At 44.9% G+C, this 21,152-nt stretch overlaps 1 protein-coding gene across 2 annotated transcripts; it reads left to right on the forward strand.

Annotated features, from left to right (window-relative positions):
* Positions 1-1,521: 1,521 nt before the first annotated feature.
* On the forward strand, positions 1,522-20,256 carry RCC1 (regulator of chromosome condensation 1). Of its 2 annotated transcripts, none has more exons than XM_026702496.2 (10): positions 1,522-1,601; positions 9,597-9,666; positions 11,389-11,576; positions 13,366-13,545; positions 13,646-13,769; positions 14,796-14,918; positions 15,407-15,562; positions 16,776-16,895; positions 17,355-17,507; positions 19,817-20,256. In XM_026702496.2, the coding sequence occupies exons 2-10, from the start codon at positions 9,609-9,611 to the stop codon at positions 19,987-19,989; spliced, it is 1,275 nt and encodes a 424-aa protein (XP_026558281.1). In that variant the 5' UTR covers positions 1,522-1,601; positions 9,597-9,608; the 3' UTR covers positions 19,990-20,256. The 2 variants fall into 2 exon arrangements, with proteins under 2 accessions (XP_026558281.1, XP_026558282.1); XM_026702497.2 differs by having other exon boundaries at positions 1,522-1,588.
* Positions 20,257-21,152: the final 896 nt, after the last annotated feature.

The following is a 21,152-nucleotide window of genomic DNA, read 5'->3' on the forward strand; positions in this document are numbered from 1 at the left end:
AAGCCTTTTTTTTTTCTGGTTGTGTAGAGCAACCCTGTAAGAGAAGGTGATAGCACCACAGATTGTGAAAGACATTCTGTTCCTGTATTACGTGCAGTACCTGTTTTCCAAAACTTACTCATCAAACCACCCTTGTATCTATTCAAATACCAATTGGCAATTGAGTAAGCTGGAGACTTTGGAGTGGGCTGCTGTAAAATGATTTTTCAAGGCGTACTTGCACCTCCAATGAATTTGCAAGTTCCCAAGATGACAGACACAGGCAGTCTGATGTAGCGGTTAACCGAATTGACAAGAGTTCTAGTCCTGCCTTTGAGAACTAGTCAACTGGACGACTGGGCCTTTCAACCTTAACAAGCAGGGAATGGTAAACCACTTCTTGAAAACCTTGCCAATAAACTGGCAGGGATTTGTCCAGACAGTGACTGAGACCCCAATTGAACAAAACAAAAAATGACGTCCCAAGTGCTTTTAAGGGCTGACAAGTTAAGAACCAACACTTCGATTTCTCCCCTTTAAAGAGCCCTGTTTTTATCAGACCCAGTGAAGTATTTTTCCCATTTTGTCTAGAGAAAATTAAACGATAGCCCCGGCAAAAATAGCAGAGGATTACTGCAAAGGTATGTTATTGTATATACATTGGCAGCTTAATAACTAGAATGCTAATGAAACCGATAATGGATCAACTGCGAGGCTGAGTTAGGAACTTCTGCATCTACAAGCAAGAGGCTTCTGGATAGATAAGGGATTGCGCTGGTAGGAAAGACAAAAAAGGAGAGCAATCCCGCAGCTGTTCCCGAAAAGGAAGATGGTTGTACCAGCCAGGATCTAGCTTTGTGCAATACATTTGAGGATACGGATGAGCCCAACACAGCAAGCCAGAGGTCTCCAACCTTGGCCACTGGAGGAGTTCAACTTCCAGAATTCCCCAGGCAGCTTTGCTGGGGAGTTGAAATCCACCTGGCTTAAAGTTTGCCAAGGTTGGAGAGCTCCTGCGCTAAGCCACAGAGTAACCAGCGTTTGCCAGCTCCATCCATACCTGTGTGCGACCGCAAGGCAGATTTGCAACGGAGCAGGGTGTTAGTGTAAAAATCCCTCCCTTTAGGATCGCTGGCCAACACAAGTTGCCTAGTTCCAATAGCTTTTCGGGAAGCCCACTTTTTAATCCGAAAAGCGAAGACCCTTCGATTTGCAAAGAACGAATAGATAGTATTAGGGGGGGGTCTTCACAATTGGCAACTTTAAGACTTGTGGACTTCAATTCCCAGAATTCCTCCTCCAAGCTCAGGAATTCTGGGAGTTGAAGCCCGCAAGTCTTCAAACTTGCCAAGTTTGAAGATCCGTGACTTTGATAGAAGAAGCCCGCCGCATTTTTCGACCTTTTGCGCGTTCGCCTCTGATCCGCACGCTTTCCGGGAGGTTTCGGACTGTAGGGGGAGCACTTCTCCTCTTTCCAAACAGCCTCTGCGCCCAGTGCGCATGCCCCTCCGGATCAGGCCGGGGAAAGGGGAGGGGGAAGTGGAGAAAGAGAGAGAGAGGAGAGGAAGAGAGAAGCTTGGCCCGACTAAGAAGCGGAGGCGGCGAATAGGTAAAGAAGGGAGGTGAGTTGAATTGGGAGGGCGGGGAGGAGAGAGGACGGCGGGGGCGAGGGGAGAAGACACGGCAGGTAATATTTCCCCCCTTCTTAATTCCCTTCGACCCTCCCCGCCCCCCTGACCCCATCCCCAAATTTGCCGATCGCTCAAGTTACCGAAGGGCCCAGTCCCGGCCCACGTGGTTTGGGGAAAGTGCTGCAGGCGAACGTTCTAAGGATGGAACGCCAAGTAACAACTTCGCGTTCTAATCGGAAGCAGGGGGGAGCGAAGGCGCTCCGACGAGGAAAGGGAAAGGGAAGCGGGGCCCGCCGCGGCTGAGTCCGGCGCGTGGGTGACCGCTTTCTCCCCTCCCTTCCCTTCCCTCTCTCCTCCCTCCCTCCCTTCCTTCTTTCCCGAGAAGCGAGGCTCAGGCGGGAAATTCAAAAGGCAGGCGGCTTCCTTGAGAGTTATACGAGGGAGGGTGGGGGAAGAAGTGGCAATTCCATACGACCATGCCTGGATTCCTTATTTTTTTTTTATTTTTTTTTTTTTATTATTATTATTTTTATTAGTATTTATTTTATTATTTTATTATTATTATATTATTTTATTATTATTTTGTAATAAGGCGAGCAGCAGGTTAATCTGGTTGGGGTTTTTTTTTCTTTCCCCCTTTTTTTTTTGGACTCCAGAGTCTCTTTTGCGGACTTCAACTCCCAGAATTCAACCTGCCAAGTTGGGGGCGGGGGGGAACAACACTGCAGTAGAGAGAGGAGTGTTTGTGTGTGTGTGTGTGTGTGTGTGTGTGTGTGTGTGTGTGTGTGTGTGTCTCCCAACTTGGCAGCTTTAAAACTTGAAGACATCCAACTCCCAGAATTCCTTCAGCCGGCCCTGCCGGCTGGGGAATTCTGGGCAGTTGAAATCTGCAAGTTTGAAGACCCCTCCCTGCTTTAGAAATGTTGGTGTGGGGCTCCAATGACTCCGGGTGCAAGGATCTCCTCTCACCCCACCCCAAAAATTCTTCAGCTCATTGGCCCCTTTGTGAAGTTTCAGATCAATCATCAACCTTCCTTCCCTTTATTACAGGGGTCTCCAAACTTGGCCACTTTAAGGCTTATGGACTTCAACTCCCAGCATTCCTCCTCCAGTCATGTTAGCTCAGGAATTCTGGGAATTGAAGTCCACAAGTCTTAAAGTGGCCAAGTTTGGAGACCCCTGTTTTATTAAATGAGGATAGTTTTAAAAATGCTATATTTTAACTACTGGTACTCCTACCACTAATCATAGCATCAACCTCTTGGATAGCGCCATTGATCTTTTGGGGTGGATGTTGACCACTTTGAGGGACTTTGCCGTAGTGGATTGGAACTGTGGGCCTGTCTCCCTGGGAGTCCTTATCGGATTAACAAGCGCTGGTAGAGACTGATGGGCCAATCTTAACTTGGATCCAGTGGGGTTTTATTCCCAGCTAAACCACAATCCGGATCCATAGCCTTGGAGATAACGCTAGACCTGAGGGTCTTCAACCTTGGCAACTTTAAGACTTGTGGACTTCAACTCCCAGAATTCCTGAGCTAACATGACTGGAGGAGGAATGTTGGGAGTTGAAGCCCACAAGTCTTAAAGCTGTCGAGTTTGAAGACCCCATGTGCTAGACTCTCAGCCTGATATAATGTTATCTCTATCCCAAAGGTGCTTTTTTCAGGAGGCAACTGGACTTCCTTGGTTTTTTTTCTTTTGAAGAGGTTTCACTTCTCATCCAAGAAGCTTCTTCAGCTTTGACAGGATAGTGGGGTATGGATGGATTTATATTCCTTGCAGACAGTTGGTCATTTGCATCCTTTTAAAGCAGGGGTCTCAAACACAATTTATCTGGGGGCCGCTGGAGGCAGAGTCTGGGTGAGGTTGGGCCGCATAATATTATACTTTATATTATGCACTAATATTATACTTTCATATCACGGTGGGGGCCACAGGATATCGTCCTGTGGGCCACAATTGGCCCGCGGGCCGCGAGAATGAGACCTCTGTTTTAAAGGGTCCTTGAGGCCACTTGGAGTTTTATCTGTGTCTTCTGTAGAAAACTACAATGTCTTACCTGTGTCTACCTGTAGAAAACACAGCTAAACCTCCAAGTGGCCTCAGCGACCCTCTAAAAGGATGTAAATGACCAGCTGTCTGCAAGGAATATAAATCCTTCCATTTCCCACCGTCCTGTCAAAAGCTGAAGAAGCTTCTTGGATGAGAAGTGAAATGTCTTCAAAAGCAAAAAACAAACAAACAAGAAAATCCAGTTGCCTTCTGGAAAAAGCATTTTTGGGACAACCATGACCTGGATGACTGAGAATCTCTACAGAATTCTCATCTCTACTTGATCCTTAGATTAATAGTTTTTTCAAGAGTAGTGGAAACTGAGTGTCCTTGAATGTTGTCTACAGATATACAGATAGTCCTTGACTTATGACCACAATTGAGACCAGGATACCAGAAATATCTGCTTTCCCTATGGACTTTTCAAACAGAAGTATCTCTGTGTAAAAAAACAAACAAAGCAGTGTCACCTAATGTCTTTTGGGTTGAGAATTGGGTCCAATTCCTTATTTGTATATAAAAGGTAAAGATTACTCCTGTCCAGTCATGTCCAATTCTAGCGGGCAGTCCTCTGTGTCTTGCCTGAGGGAGCCCGCATTGTCCGAAGACACTACCGTGGTCACGTGGCCAGCATAGCTATACCCCAAAGGCGCACAAAATGCTCCTACCTTCCCACCAAAGTGTTGCCTATTTATCTGCTTGCATGCTTTCGAATTGCTAGGTGGGCAGGAGCTGGAGCAAAGAACAGGAGCTCATCCCATTACGCAGCAGTTAGGTCTCGAACCTCAGTGTCTTTAACCATTGAGCCGTCGTGCTCCCCTTGATTCTTACACAGGTCCCTTTATATAGGCTCAGCCATTTCCTCTGCTTGAGCTTAGCCTACTTCAGACGATAAGCGGGGTATAAAATGGTCAGTGTGAGAATGATGGGCCCTTCGCTCCTTGAAGGTGGGTGATGTAATCACAGTAAAGGTTGTCGAATGGAAAGAAGGACTCCTCCCTCCAGAAGGACATTCCTTCGATTAATTAGCCATCCCTTGAACAAGCAGGGCAAGGGGAACATTGCTGGCCCTTCCCAAGAACCTAAACTGCACACCGTAAAACGGTTTATCAGCGAAAGGTTGCATTGTGGTGTCCAGGGGTGGGAACTGCTGGGGGTTCGCAGGGGTTTGTGAGACCCCCTAGCTAAGATTTTGTGAAGTTCAGAGAACCCCCCCAATCCCACCCCTGGCTGGCCCCACCCACCCCTCCTCTCCCAGGAGTCCCCACGTGGCCCGCTTTGGATGGAGGTAAATGGAGGGCTTGCATGGGGTCTCAGGGAGGGTGAAAAACGGGCCTCCTGCAAGTTCAGGAAGGCCGGAAATAGGCCTGTTTCTGCGGAAATGGATAAACTCACCCAAAAGTTAAACGATAAGGAAGACTCAAAATATTTTACAGTTTGGGAAAACTGGTATAATTGGATAAAGGATAGAAACCTGTAAGTAAACAGAGAGGCAAGAGAAAATATGAAGAGGAGTATATACCAGATATAGGAACTAAGTATTGGAACGTTGTTGGATAAAAACATACCGTCTAAGCAATGAGAAATCTTTATGTTCTTACGTTTATTGGTTATGTATAACTTTTTGGTTTCATATTTTAGGAAATGTTTTGTATTATGTATATATTTTTTGATGTTTCATAAAGTTTATTTTTAAAATTAAAAAAATAAATAGGCCTGTTCCTGGCTTTCAGAGAGCCTCCGGAGCCCGGGTAGGGCAAAAACGCCCCCCACCCACCCACTGTGGTGCAGGAGGCTGACTAGACCACGCCCCCCATGGCCACGCCCACCCAGCAACTGCGCAGAGAACCTGTTGCTGAAATTTTTGAAGCTCAGCCCTGGTGGTTTCCCATAGAGAAAAAAACTGACACTCCTATCAGGCTACAGCAAAGCTGACATGAGAAGTTGGGAGAAGAGAGATTAAGAAGTTTCGGCCTCTTAGCCAAAGTTTGGCACATTTGCAGTTGACTCGTCTTTGTAGATAGAGAATATCTTTGTTTCTTCCCTGGCAGAATCCCTTCCAACCACTGTGACAGGTGGCATTCAAGTCGAGAATGAATTCTTTCTCCGGGGCTTTTTTGATTCCAGTGTGGATTGGAATGGATTTTTTTTACAAGGCTTATTTGTGAACTAGAAATTAGCACAGGTACTCCTCCACTTACAACCCCAGTTGAGCCCCAGATTCTTTTGTTAAGGGAGACATTTGTTAAGTGAGTGTTGCTCCACTCGTTCCCTGACATTTCTTGCCAGAGCTGCTAAGTGTCCGGGCTCCAACAAATCCACCCTCATTCAAATCAAAAGTCTCTAGCCGCATCTCAGGGAAAAGTAAATTGGTTTATTAGAAGTTGCCATGTTGGCACGTGGCTGGGTGCAGCCGACACTAAATGACATCATACATTTCCCCCTTGACCCTGGGGGGGTCTTTCCCCACCCCCTGGATGTGACTTCTCCAATGGGACACATCCACCTCCAAGAGTCATCCATCATGCTCTCCAATAACCTTCTTATGCTCTGACAACTTTGGGCTGCCAGGGTGACTATCTAGGCTTTTAAGGAATGCCTTGTTTTCTCCCACTCTCTTTTTCTGGCAGCTAAAAAGACCAAAGGAGTATCTTTTTAGTTGACATTAAGTGAATCCCTGCCATTAAGTTAGTAACATGGATGTCAAGTGAATCTGTCTTCCCCATCGACAGGGGAAGGTCGCAAAAGTGGATTACATGACTGTGGGACACTGCAACCATCATAAATATGAACCAGGGGCCAAGCATCTGAATTTTGAGCACATGATCATGGATGCTGCAAAGGTTGTAACTGTGAAAGGTCGTAACGTAACTAGAGGTGGTATTCAGCAGGTTCTCACCACTTCTGGAGAACCAGTAGCAGAAATTTTGAGTAGTTCGAAGAACTGGCAAATCCCACCTCTGACTGGCCCCGCCCCCATCTATTCTCCGCCTCCCAAGTCCCAGCTGATCGGCTGGGTCTCCTTTTGTTGCCCTGCACAGGAGAACAGAGCTGGAAAGCAGGTTAGTGGGGTGGGGAGCAGAGGTGGTATTCAGCAGGTTCTGACTGGTTCTGGAGAACTGGTAAGCGGACATTTTGAGTAGTTTGGAGAACCGGCAAATCCCACCTCTGACTGGCCCCGCCCCCATCTATTCTCCACCTCCTGAGTCCCAGCTGATCGGCTAGATCTTCTTTGGTTGCCCTGCACAGGAGAACGGAGCTGGAAAGCAGGTTAGGAGGGTGAGGAAGGAATGGAGATTTTGCAGTAACCTTCCCCTGCCACATCCACCAAGCCATGACCACAGAACCAGTACTAATTTTTTTTGAATCCCCCACCACTGGTGCGAATCTCCATGGCGTGCATTTTTAATTGAGGCAAATAGTATTAGCTTCTCTGTCTAATGCTTGGATTGGAACTCAGCCTTCCCATGGTTCACACCTGTCTCTGGATGTTGCCATGCAGTGGGTGAGGAACAGACTGCATGCAGCGCTGTATAACTATTGGAGAAAATGAGTATCTGGGCATGTATGTATCACATGCAAAACCTGTAGACTATAAAAGTTGGACACGATAAACTTACATTATGCAAAACTGGCCCGTTGGATATAACGGGATGGGTCATTGGCTTTATTAAATTTGGATTTCGTTCCCCAATGCCGCTTGTTACTGAGAAGGCAATCATTCCTTTTCAACTGGTGTGCTCTATCTACAGTGGATCTGACTTTGCTAATCCTACTGGTCGGTAGTAAAATAAATTTGAATCCCACCACTGGTTGTAACTATAAAAAATGGTTATAAGTCACTATTTTCAGTGCTGTTGTAACTTTGAACAGTCACTAAATAAACTAAATGATGCAAGTCGAGGACTGCCTATATAAGGGACTTGTGTGTACAGACCTACAAGCTCTCTTCCAACTCTCTTAATCTGTTCAACCTTTCTCCTGACGTTTATCTAGGTTGCTTCTCCCCCTCCTGCCTCTCAAGGTGATTCCCACAGACCCATTTCAGCCCTGGCTGGTCTTGAGTTAGGATAACTGGGATGAACTTTTGTATTTGCTTGTGTGGGTGTGGGTATTGTTAGCAGGACTCGCCATAAGTTCTTGTTCTTTATGACTTTTCTGTAACAATTTTATTACATTGCAATTTTGTTTGTTTCGTTTGACTTTATTACACACTGTTCGGAATCAGTTTGGAGTCGGGCAATGTCTAAATTGAAAAAAAAATCAAATTAAATGTGGCTTTTATGGCCAATTTTATAGTGATATTTTCAATTCTTTATCACTCAAGCCAATTTAATTTGATTTTACTGCTTTCTGACAGTAATTATTTTATTACATAGAGTGTTGCCAAACTTTTTTGAGGCAGGGTTTAAAATTTGCAGGGTGCTACTAGAGAACTTCTATTAGGATCCAGGTAGTAAACTCAATTGTATTTATGCAGCTACTGTTAAAACCTAGTTGATAGATACAACTTTTATTTAAGATGTTTTCATCCTAACTTTTTATCTTTTTACACAGAACAATGTAAATAAAGTTCTCAACTTGCAATAGTTAAGAGCAGGGATCTTCAAACTTGATACCTTCAAGACTTGTGGACTTCAACTCCCAGAATTCCTCCTCCAGTCATGTTAGCTCAGGAATTCTGGGTATTGAAGTCCACAAGTCTAAACTTGCCAAGTTTGAAGATCCTCGGTTAAGAGCTTAGCCCAATAGGATACAGGTAGTCCTTGACTTACAACAGTTCGTTTAGGGACCGTTCAAAGTTACGGCATTGAAAAATGTGATTTACGACCATTTTTCACATTTACGACCATTGCAGCATCCCCATGGTCACATGATCAAAATTCAGCCGCTTGGCAACTGAATCATATTTATGACGGCTGCAGGGTCTGGGGATCATGTGATTGATCCCCCTTTGGGACCTTCTAACAAGCAGAATCAGTGGGAGAAGGTTACTTTAACAACTGCAGTGATTCATGTAAACAACTGTGGTAAGAAAAGTCGTAAAATAGGGCAAAACTCACTTAACGAATGTCTTGCTTAGTCAATTGTCGTAAGTCGAGGACTACCTGTAGAATAAAATAAGTGATAAAATTTTTAAAAACCAACTAGAAAGGTACTAGACGCTACTAGTATATTTTTTTTACCTGTTTTCAGATTCCTCCAGTGATTGCATTTTTTTAGTAAAAGTGTTTTTATTATTTAAACACTAATAAACACAAACATAAAACATCAACATAAAACCACCTTCCAAAAATACAGCGTGTTGGTTGGTACATTTCTTTTGTGCAATATCATAATATCAATGGTCTTACCCTTCCAAACATACGTTCATATTACATAAGTCAACTATACATATTATATTGTATTATTATTATATCATTATTAGACAACTTCACATAATCCTTATCGAGCAAATCTAGGTTCTAACAAATCTGAGAACATACAATTCATTATATTCAATTATATAATATCATTATATTATCTTGCATATTATACCATTCCTTTTTTATAACACATTTAATTTTCTATTTTCTTATCTAACCATTGATAAAATAGATCCCAGATTTTGTAATATTCTTTACCTTCTTGCTCTCTAATTGCTAATGTCAATTTCTGCACATTCCATCATTTCCTTAATCACCTCTTCTACTTTTGGAATTTTTTCACTTTTTGCATTTTTTTTAACGTAAAGATTTTTTCACTTGCTTTTTATCTACCATTCTTATACATTAAATTATTTTAACATTAGTATTATTTTGAATTGTATTCTTACTTTCTCCCTGGCCTTTCTGTTGTCTACTGTAATGATATTTGATTTGAAGTTAACATACTGAGATTTATTTCATTGATGTCTGTTGTCCTTTTCTTTCCTTCTCTTCTGTCCCGCAGTTTTAAAGAAACATGCCAAGAAAACGGGTATTAGAAAAAGATGACATTTTAAAAGCGAAACGGATAAAAGGTGAGATATGCTCTTTGCTGGGAATATTGCTCAGATCTAAAAATTTCAAAAATTTCTATCTTACCATATAGTTTTTGTTGTTTACCAAACCCTTGTTAACCATGATTGATGTCAGCATGTTTCTTTGATCCAGTGTTTCTCAACCTTAGCTGCTTGAAGCTATGTGGGCTTCAACTCCCAGAATTCCCCAGCTGGCTGGCTGGGGAATTCTGGGAATTGAAGTCCACATAGCTTCAAATGGCCAAATTGAAAAACACTGAAAGTTCGTACTATGATTTTACTTGCTTCGTTTCCTGTGCACGATTGGATGTAGCTAAATTTGGCCATTGTGAGAATTTGCACATCCTTTTTTAAAATTCGTTTTTAATCTCGATGGGTATGCCGATCTTATGCTTTGCTCCATTAATGCTTCTCAAGAAAAAAGTACAGTGGTGAGTGAACTGCTGTTTCCAGATGTTTGGGATCTCAACCCCTTTCCCTTTCTTTGGATTACTCCTCTAACTTTGGGTTCAGAAAAAAAAAAAAAAAACACCTTTGGGGCAAGGACCCACCATTTGTGTCCTCCAGTTGTGCACTGCAACCACAGACTACTTTGTAGGTTAGTCCTGGGGGTAATTATGCATAGAGAATATACAATGTACCTTGTACAGGTAGTCCTCAAATGATGACCACAATTGAACCCAAAATTTTCATTTCTAGCTGAGCTGCGCCTCATTTTACAATCTTCTTCGCCATGGTTGTTAAGTGAATCACCGCAGTTGTTAAGTAAATCATGCAGTCATTAAACAAATCTGGCTTCCCTCATTGACTTTTGCAGGGACAATGCAATTGTCATAAATACAAGCCAGTTGCCAAATGCCTGAATTTTGATCATGCAACCAAGGGAATGCTGCTGTCATGCCCTTGTTGGAGTCTGATTCTGAGGGGGAGATTGAGCAGCTGACAGGGAGTGGGACTGTGGCTCCGGTGGCTGTGGAGGAAACTGGGGAAGAGCACAGGCCAGATGGGCATTCAGAGGAAGACCCAGGGCCATCCCGTCTTCATCCTAGGGCACACAGGGAGGAACGGAGAAGGGAGCAACATGGCTTGCGAGAGAGAAGGCGGCCCTGATCCCTTTCATTAGTTGCAGCTGGGAGAACAGGATATAAGTGGGGCATTTGCACATAGCACCTTGCTATGTACATTATCTTGGTCGAGCCTTATCTGGGTTTTAGCATCCTCCAACTGTGGGTGCTACTTTATCCTTTGAAAGTCTGCAATTTATCATCCTGGCCTGCTGTGTTCATTACGTCGGTGTGGTTTGTGTTGGTTTTTTAATTTCTAATTTAATTTGGACTGCATTTCTTCCCTTCATACACTGTTTTTTTGAAGAGTTTGTTATCCAGCCAAGGATAATTGGACACTGGGGCCAAGTTGGAGCCATTAAAGGGAATTTATTCTACTTTTGTGACTTTGTTATGTTTCTGTCACGCAGCTGCAGTGGTTGTAAGTGTGAACAACGGTCATAAGTCCCTTTTTTTCCCTATGCCGTTGTAACTTCAAAGCAGTCACTGAGTGAAAGGTTGTAAGTCGAGGATCACCTGTTCGAAGATGCTGCTCTTGGTTTAGGAAAACATCCGACTTAAATCTTCAAGTCTGGAATTTTAAACTTTCAGAATGGATTTTGATAGGATTGTGGATTTTGTTTCCTCTTCCACGCCCCTCCCTCCTGCTCTTATCCAGTTAGCCATTCCTCACACCAAAGTGAGCCAGGATCGGTGCTGACCCTGGGGCAAGGTGATCTCGGACAGTTGGGCCTTGGGCCAGATGTGCTGGCGCGGAAGAGGCCTGCCCTGGTGCAGCTCCCTGAGAAGATCATCCAGGCCGAGGCAGGAGGGGTTCATACAGTGTGTTTGAGCGAAACAGGCAAGGTGAGTCCAAACCTAGTTTCCCTACAGAACATGGTTCCATGTGCATAGATGGCTTAAATTATTACACTTCCTTTTCCAAGCCTTTCCTGAACCTAGTATTCTCTTAGGACGGGGGTGTCAAGCTCAAGGCCTGGCGGCCAGATCTGGCCCGCGGGGTGCTTACATCTGTCCTCCAGGGCCTCCCTAAAAACAGCGAAAGACCAGCCCCCAGTGCCTGTGCCGCGTGGCCCTCCCAAACTCCATTTTGACTGGCAGAGGATTGCAGGAGGCCGTTGCGGCCGAAAATGGAGCTTGGGAGCTTTGTTTTCACTGGCAGAATGCTTAGGCACCCCCGGACACAAGGGACATCATGCAGTGGTGGGATTCAATTTTTTTTACTACTGGTTCTGTGGGCGGGGCTTGGTGGGCGTGACAGGGGAAGGATACTGCAAAATCCCCATTTCCTCCCCACCCCTCTAACCTGCTTTCCAGCTCTGTTCTCCTGTGCAGGGGCAACCAAAGAAGACCCAGCCAATCAGCTGGGAGGGGAGGTGGAGAATAGATGGGGGCGGGGCCAGTCAGAGGTGGTATTTGCCGGTTCTCCAAACTACTCAAAATGTCCGCTACCGGTTGTCCAGAACTGGTCAGAACCTGCTTAATACCACCTCTGACACACATCTTGGTGTGCTCTCCACACACACACACACACACACACACCATACACAACATCATGCTGGCCACGCACACACCCCGAGGTCAAACACAACTCTAATGCGGCCCTCAATGAAATCAAGTCTGACAATCCTGTGTTAGAGGAATAAGCTGCTGAGGAAGAGTTTGGGGCCACCCCCAAAAAGGCCAACCTAACTTCCTGCAAACACATGGCTTGATATTACATTTTGTTTCCTCGCTATCTCGATGGTAATCCAATTTCAGTTGTCTGGTTTTGAAACCTGAAAACAGACTTGAACTGCTTAAAGATGGAAGGTGATGCTTCAAATTGTTTCTAGGACACTCTTGAGTTTAGTTTGATTGTGTCAGAAGCATCCCAACTAAAATAAGGCACACTATAAGACAATGTTGGCGAACCTTTTCGGCACCAAGTGCCGAAACAGGAGCGTGGGCGTGCGGGCGAGTGCCGGAAACCGGAAGAGCAGCTCCCCAGCATACATGGATGCGGCGGAAACTGGAAGCTCAGCTTCCTGGCATGCACATGTGCGCCGGAGAGCCGCCCTTCTGGTTTCTGGTGCTCCTGCGTGCGCTGGAACCCCAAAGTGCAGCGGCCAATGGCTGGCATGCCTGGAGAGACGGCTCTGCGTGCCACTTCTGGCATTCATGCCATAGGTTCGCCATCATGGCTATAAGATTAAACTACATACAACTTAAACAGAACTTGCCCAGAAACTAGCAACATTAATTGTGTTCTGTCACGCTGCCATGAAGTCCTCAAGTGTGCACTGATCAGGACATAAAGGACAGGAATATCTTTGAGGTGTTGTCTGCAGGTCACCACAATCTGTACCAAATTGAGTTTGGTAAAGAACAGGAACACATGGGGAAGGTCGTCCATCCAATGGAAACCTTGGATTCTTTGCCGGATTTGAACAGTTCTGGTGGATTGTACCTTAACACCCACCCCCTATGGGACAAAAAGTGCTAGTAATCCCATAACTGCTCCCTTCCAGTGACTAAATTACTTTAAGGGTCTCCTTTTGGGTTGATAGATTGACTCATAACTGACAACCTGGAGAAGTCCTAAGTTCCCGGATGTCCTTCTTAATTTGACACCATGACTCTTGTCTTCTTCCAGATCTACACTTTTGGCTGCAATGACGAGGGGGCCCTGGGGAGGGACACTTCAGAAGAAGGGTCTGACGCCGTGCCGGGCTTGGTGGATCTGAAGGAGAAGGTGGTGCAGGTCTCAGCGGGGGACAGCCACACGGCAGCATTGACAGAAGATGGACGCGTCTTCATTTGGGGTGCTTTCCGGGTACGTTGTCTGTTTTGCATGGGAGAAAAGCGGCCGTGTTTGGCTTCCTCTTTTGGGTTGCCCATCGGCTCTTTGTCTCCTACATCTGCTTCTTCTTCAGGATGAAAATGGCGTCATTGGTTTACTAGCTCCTCTGAAAGGTGAAGAGAATTTGGAGTCTGGCAACGGCAGCTTATTCCCAGTAGAACTACAGTTGGAGGTCCCAGTTGTTAAAATTGCCTCCGGTGAGTGACGCTGGCTATAGTGGTGCTTCTTGCCAAGCTTAGGTTTTTGAAAACCCAAGTTTGCAAAGCAAGCAAGTCATGCTGGTCTGATTCACATGCAACGTGCATGTGGCGCATGATGGGTGGCTTTGGCTTCAGCTCAAATCATTTAGCTGAATTCGCTTAGTCAATTCATGAACCTAGTCAGTGGTTGATGTTCAGGTTGATAAGTCTGATAACTGGTCAACTGGATTTACCTTCCACTGAGTAAAGTTTCTTTTTAAAAGGCAGATGTTCCCCATGATTTGAATTGCAAAAAGGAAAGGAATCAACTTTCTAACTCAGCATTGCCCCTTGACAGATGAGGGGAAGGAAAGATAATATTTAAAAATCCATTTTATTTATTAGTGAATGCAAAGATATAAATAGTATAGAACTATGGTAATATTCGTAGTTAGAAAAAAGATAGTCATGCATATATAAATAACTATTAAAATCATCTTTAAAAAGGACCACGTTCAATCATTTAATGCAGGGATCTTCAAACTTGAGAGCTTTAGGACTTGTGGACTTCAACTCCCAGAATTCCTCCTCCAGTCATGTTAGCTCAGGAATTCTGGGATTTGAAGTCCACAAGTCTTAAACTTGCCAAGATTCAAAATACTTGATTTAATGTATTATTAAGTGTATGCCTGTGATGGCGAACCTATGGCACGCGTGCCACAGGTGGCACGCAGAGCCATTTGTGCTGGCACGCGAGCTGCAGGCAAACTTACCTCACTGCACATGTGCGTGCCTCACAGCTGATTTTTGGCCGGTTTGAGGCCTTTTTCGGCCTCCCAAAGGCTTGAGGAAGGCTTCTGCAGGCTGCTACAAGCTTTGTAGGCCGAAATCTAGCCCCGTTTCGTCGCTTCCGGTATTTTTGAAAAAATAGAGTTCTGTACGAAAATAATTCAGCGTCCCATCACAATTGCATCCCAGGTCTTCAGAAATAGAATGTTGCGGGGAATTCTTGAGCCCCCATGAAGCAGCTTGTCCTCTTTTTAGGGAGCCATCACTTGGCTTTAGTGTCCAATGCGGGCAACCTGTACACCTGTGGGTGTGGAGACAATGGTCAGCTGGGACGTGTGCCCCAAATTTTTGTGGCCCGAGGAGGAAGACGAGGCTTAGGTGAGTTCAGTGTTTAACTTCATTGTAATTTAATGAAATTCCTCTGATACAGTGTTTATTTTATTGAATGGACCAGTTTTATCTACTGAATTTGTCCTGTTTGTTGCCATTTTTTTGTCTTCTGTCTGAATGTGATGACGATACATACAAACATACGTAAGTGTGTGTGTGTATGTTTGTTAGCCATGCTTTACGTACTGAATTTGTCCTGTTTGTTGCAATCTCTGTCTGAATATGATTAATGTATGTATGTATGTATATATGTATATATGTATATTGTTAGCCATGCAAGTGGTGTTTAAGCACCAGAAAGTCAGACCTCTACCCTTAATTAAATATAATAGCAATATCCCTTAGACTTATATACCACTTCACAGTGCTTTACAGCTCTCTCTAGGCGGTTTACAGAGTCAGCATGTTGCCCCCAACAGTCTGAATCATGAGTATTGAGCTGATCCTTCCTAATCATCTTCCCACTTTTCCACCAGAGCGGCTGTTGCTCCCCCAAGTGGTCATCATAAAGCAGAGGGGCTGTAAGTCCAAAGGCAACATCAAAGATATCTTCTGTGGCTCCTACTCCACCATTGCCATCACGCAGGAGGGACACGTGGTTGGGTTTGGCCTCTCCAATTATTACCAGTTGGGTGAGTTGATGTTCGTCATAGGACTTGAGATATATCCAGTGCGCTCATGGTAAGATGGACCTCTCTCCGAAGGCCTTAGGATCCCAAATCAGCAGATAATGCTAGTTTTGCTTTTTATTTTGAGCTGCTCCAATCTTTGGGGATCTCACGATCCCCAAAATAGTAGAGAAGAGCCTGGTTGTCATTCAGGTTGATGGGGATTCAGGAAGTGCCCAAAATAATCCTGGCAAGACAAGGAGATCTCTGAGGACCTTATCATCATCATCATCTTCCTTTAACCACCCCATAATCCCTTGCAGGGTGTAATCTGGGCAACTGAATGGACCTAGCGGAGTGTTTTAATGGTCGGATGCCCTTCCTGTTGCCAGTGTAGAGCTCAGTTCAGCAGATATATTCTCAGTGTGCCCCAGAGAGAGAAATATCTGTCTCTACCTAGGACATTGGTGGCTAACCTATTTCGGCTCCCATGCCGATAATGGTGCAAGCGCTTGCCTGCTCATGCTCACGTACCATCACCCAGAAGGCGATGCGCGTAGTCCCCCCCATGCCTCCTGCGCATGCGTGTGCAACCCGCATGGACTTGCGCTACCCATGCTTCTGCACACCCAACCCTCATGACCAGTGCTGTGCACTTCCGCACATGCATGCTTGACTCCCCCCCCATGTGCTCACATGCTTCTGTGCATGCGCAAGTGTCTCCTGTGCGCCACCATGCCTCTGTACATGTGCGCCAGATACCCGACACTCAGCTGTCGGTCAGGCAGCGCATGCGCAGTACACCTTTTCTGGGAGAGTGCTCACGTGCTGGCAATAATGGCTCTGCGTGCCACTTCTGGCATGTGTGCCGTGGGTTCTCCACCACGGACCTAGGATCTAAATAATCCTAAATAATTCAGAAAGAGAAGATGGTTTCCCTCTACCTGATGAAGAATAGAGAAACAGAAAGATACCATTGTTCATGAAATTTGTGATGAAAACTTTTTTGTGGTGACCATAATGTTGATGTTGTGCAGGGAGGCAGGAGTTTCTATTCTAGAAGGGGAAAGAAGTGATTTGTTTCTCCAAACGTTGTGGGTTAGGATTAGTTCCACATGCTTGTTGCTGATACGTAGTTTTTAATCACTTGTAGCAAAATGGTCTTCAAATGGCAATGGGCTGCTGTTATTTCATTAATCTCCATTAATCTCCCATTTGTTTTTTTATTCCCTCCCAGGTTCCCAAGAAATTGCCACCTATTATTCTCCAAAGATTCTGACAGCATTTAAGAATTCCACCCGATCATGGGTTGGATTCTCTGGTGGGCAGCATCACACTGTCTGTCTGGATTCAGAAGGTGGGTCACCTGGAAGTATAGATTCATGGGAAGCAGTTGGTTGCTGCTCTCCCTGGTCAAACTCCACCTAAGAGAGCAATATCAATCGCACTTAGACTTATATATCGCTTTATAGTGTCTTACGGCCCCCTCTAAGCAGTATACAGAGTCAGTTTATTGCCCCAAACAATCTGGGTCCTCATTTTACCAACCTCGGAAAGATGGAAGACTGAGTCACCATTCAGCCTCATGAGGGTCGAACTCCAGACAGTGGGCAGAGCTGATTTCCTCACGTTGGGTTTTCTTTCGTTCTTTGCATGAACCTCTGTTCATTTGGGGGGGGGAGGGTGTTGAAGAGATCTTATATATATTTGTATCATGGAGACTTCTGTGTATCTTTGCAGTTGGCGTTATTGGGATTCCTCTTAACATGACGTCTTCTCTTTCTTTCACTCTTGAATGGTTCCCACCTTCAAACAGGCACTGTATATAGTCTTGGGCGTGCAGACTATGGTATGTTGGGCCTGGGAAAAGAAGTTGGTGAGAAGAACAGTCCCACTGCTATCCCTGGTTTGCCCAAATCAACTTCGGTGGCCTGCGGGGAACGAGTTGGCTATGCCGTGACAGAAGATGGTGAGCCTGAGCAATTATGGAGAACTGGGTGTTGCTTCTGAAGCTTTGCATGAAAATGGTGTCTACTTTCTAGTCATTGCAATAACATTTGATTTATTTTTAAGGGCTACATTTGCCTCCTGCCTTTTCTCAAAGGCAAGCATATGCAGGTAGTCCTTGACTTATGACCACAATTAAACCCAAACTTTCTGTTGCTAAATAGATTAGCTTAGCTTTATTGATTAGCTTGTAGAATATCAAAGTACAAGGTTCAAACACGTATTATCAATAAAGTCCTATACAAACACTTTAAAATAAGAGTAGGGTAAAATACAATAGTTAGATAAAATACAATCATTTAATAAATACCGTGTTTTCCCCAGAATAAGACCCTGTCATAATTTTTTTTTCCCACCAAAAAGGGCACCAGGTCTTATTTTCGGGGTGTGCCATCCACTGACTAACCTCACTTGTGTGCGTTGACCCTGGCCTCCTTTTCACTGTCAGAGGCCTTCAGGAACTTCTGCAGCTGGCAAGGCTTTCCTGAAGGCCTCTGTAGCCCATAACAGAGCTCTGGATCGATCCTGAGCTTTGTTATCAGCTACAGAGGCCTTCAGGAAAGCCTTGCCAGCCTTGCCGGCTGCAGAAGAAATGGGCTGCCAGCAAGACAGGTGTCGGGGTGTGCGAGGCCTGGCTACAAGTGTCCAAAGGTAAGTAGTCGGGCAGCTCCACCCCCTTATCCCCACCCTAGCTTAATTTTTACCCATGCACCCTGGAGTGGGCGGGATCTTAATTAGGGCTTACTTGGGGGGCAGGGTTTATATTGGGCGCACATGTAAAAATCAAGCTAGGACTTACTTCCAGGGTAGGTCATATTTTTTGGGAAACAGGCTATGTAATATAGAATAAAATGACATAAAATTATATTTCTTTGTCACATCTGCAATCTACTCCAATCAGGCCCACATATGTCGATCTCAGACCCTTTTGGTCAGAAACTATGCTGTATTAAATGTCGTTTTCAAGTTCTGGCCACATATGGAGATACGTTATAAACGTAGAGCAGGATAGAAAAGCTGTAACATCTGACAAGCATCTGATTTTCAATCTCTGATTTCCAATTTCTCATACAGGTAGGAATTAACCCAAGACAATCAGCTGTGCCTGTCTCCTTAGCTAGATGGGACAGTGATGGCTAACCTTTTGGTTGTCGGGTGCTGAAAGTGCGCGCATGTGTGCCTACACCCATAATGCAATGCTCGCACCCCCTGCTTATGTACGTGTGGCCCCCCCACCCCTGCGCTGTGTGTGGGATCTCCCGCACATGCCACGTACCTCTGTGCATGCGTGCGCATCTCCCATGAGCACCCTGCACATGCACGGCAGATACCAGACAATCAGTTGGCTGGGGGGGGCACGCACATACACAGTGGATCTGTTCCAGGCGACGGCTCATGTGCCAGCAGAAATGGCTCTGGGTGCCATAGCTTCGCCATCACGGAGATTGGATATTTATTTTTATTTTATTTATTTTTTATTTGTCAGTCGCTTACAAGATAAAAGGTATAAGTATATACATAGTTATGAATACATGAAATGGGTACATATAAGAAAAATAAAAGGAACAATAGGACAGGGACGGTAGGAACATTGGTGCGCTTATGCACGCCCCCTATAGACGTCTTAGGAAAAGGGTGAGGTCAATAGTAGACAGTCTAAGGTTAAAGTTTGGGGAGTTTGGGGAAGAAACCACAGAGTCAGGTAGAGTATTCCAGGCATTGCCCCCTCTGTTGCTGAAGTCATATTTCCTGCAATCAAGTTTGGTGAGATTAACCTTGAGTTTATATCTGTTGTGTGCTCTTGTGTTGTTACGGTTGAAGCTGAAGTATTCATTGACAGGTAGGACATTGTAATGTATGATTTTATATACTATACTTAGATCAGACCGAAGGTGACGTAGTTCTAGTTTTCTAGGTCTAGAATTTCGAGTCTGGTGGCATAAGGTATTCTGCAACGAGTAGAGGAGTGGAGAACTCTTCTTGTGAAATATTTCTGGACTTTCTCAACTGTGCTAATATCAGATACGTAATGTGGGTTCCAGACTGATAAGCTGTATTCGAGTATTGATCTAGCAAATGTTTTGTATGCTCTAGTTATTAGTGTAATATTACCAGAGAAAAAGCTACGTAGGATTAGGTTAACAACTCTTAACGCCTTTTTGGCTATGCAGTTACATGGGCTCTAGCACTTAGGTCATTAGAGATGAGTACTTCAAGGTCCTTGATATGGCTGCTCCCTGTTTCTTATCCTCATGCTCTGCCCCTCTGTAGGCCGTGCCTTTGCCTGGGGCATGGGGTCAAACCTCCAGCTTGCCACAGGAGATGAAGAAGATGTCTGGAGCCCCGTTCAGATGTCCGGCCAGCAGCTGGAGAGCCGCAGAGTTCTCTCCGTGACAGCTGGAGGGCAGCACACCGTCTTACTTGTCAAGGCCCAGCAGAGCTGACAATTTGTTCCTGCATTCCCGGCTAGGAACCCTCCAGGGGGCGCTGTCTGCCTGAAGCATTTGGGAGCCAGGTTTTGAAGACTGCCCTTCTGCGGGAGGAAGAAGAAAAGGAGAGGAGAATACTTTTCGAAGTTCTTTTGGAAAAGAAAATTAGCTGAGATAAAAATACTCTTTTGAATGCTGGAATTTTGTTGAAATCCAAAGCAGATTCTCTTGTATCAAACAGGAGGACGGAGGCCAGCCTTCCCACCCTTAAAAAAGGAAAAAGTATCAATGTCTGGAAATCTGTTTAACTGCCGTTTTTTGCTTTCACGAGCTGTTTTTCCCCATGCTTTCGTTGATCATTGAGTCTCTTGGAATTTCCCCCAGCTTCAGTTGGTTTGGTTGGTTTCAGTTGGATCTCACCTTGATTGTGTTCTTAGCTATTTATTCTTCCCTTTTAAAAGTTTTTAATCCCTCACAATGCTTGCAAATTAGCAGTTAGGGAATGCGGGCTCTTCAATTTAAGTCTGCTACTTCTTTTCACCACGGGTCCTCTCCTGCCTAAAGCAGCCAAGCCAATTGGGACAGCACCAAGGCTGTTGAATTCATGGCGTCGGTTGCCCTCACCAAGATCTCTTCTGCAAGATTCAGGGTTATGTAGGCAGAACGGCAGCCTCCCACCCCCTCCAGCCGGTGCTCCCCAGGGACAGGCTGCTTCGGAGAGATGAACAGGGTATATAAGCATCTTCCGAACTGGATGCTTTAACAAAAGGATGCAGATTGGTTCTACTTTCCCTTATTCCAGGAACAGAGTGCCTTTATCCTAGCATGAAATCTGGGTTCCTCAGTCCTTGTAATTGTGGGGGGGAGAAACACGGTTCTTAAATTTAGAGCGGGCAAACTGTTTCTCCTTTTTTGGAGAAATTCTTGAAGGTCTTATGGGACTTTTACTGTAATTCCCACTGGTGCAGCTGCCTCATCTCCTAAACAACTGAGCCTGAACAGAGACTTCCAATGACCCAGCACTGTTCGGGGCATCCACAAATCCTATCTTTCATATTTAAAATGGCACCTCTGGTTATGTTTTTCCTGGAAAAGTTAGACCCTCGAATTTAGGAGGCCAGCTCCAACTTCTCTCAGGTGTTCCTTCATTACTTGCCTTGCATGAACAGTAGAGTGAT

The sequence above is a fragment of the Pseudonaja textilis genome, chromosome 10, assembly GCF_049901715.1.
Source record: "Pseudonaja textilis isolate UNSWEBS1 chromosome 10, rPseTex1.2, whole genome shotgun sequence".
Classification (NCBI taxonomy): Eukaryota; Metazoa; Chordata; class Lepidosauria; order Squamata; family Elapidae; genus Pseudonaja; species Pseudonaja textilis.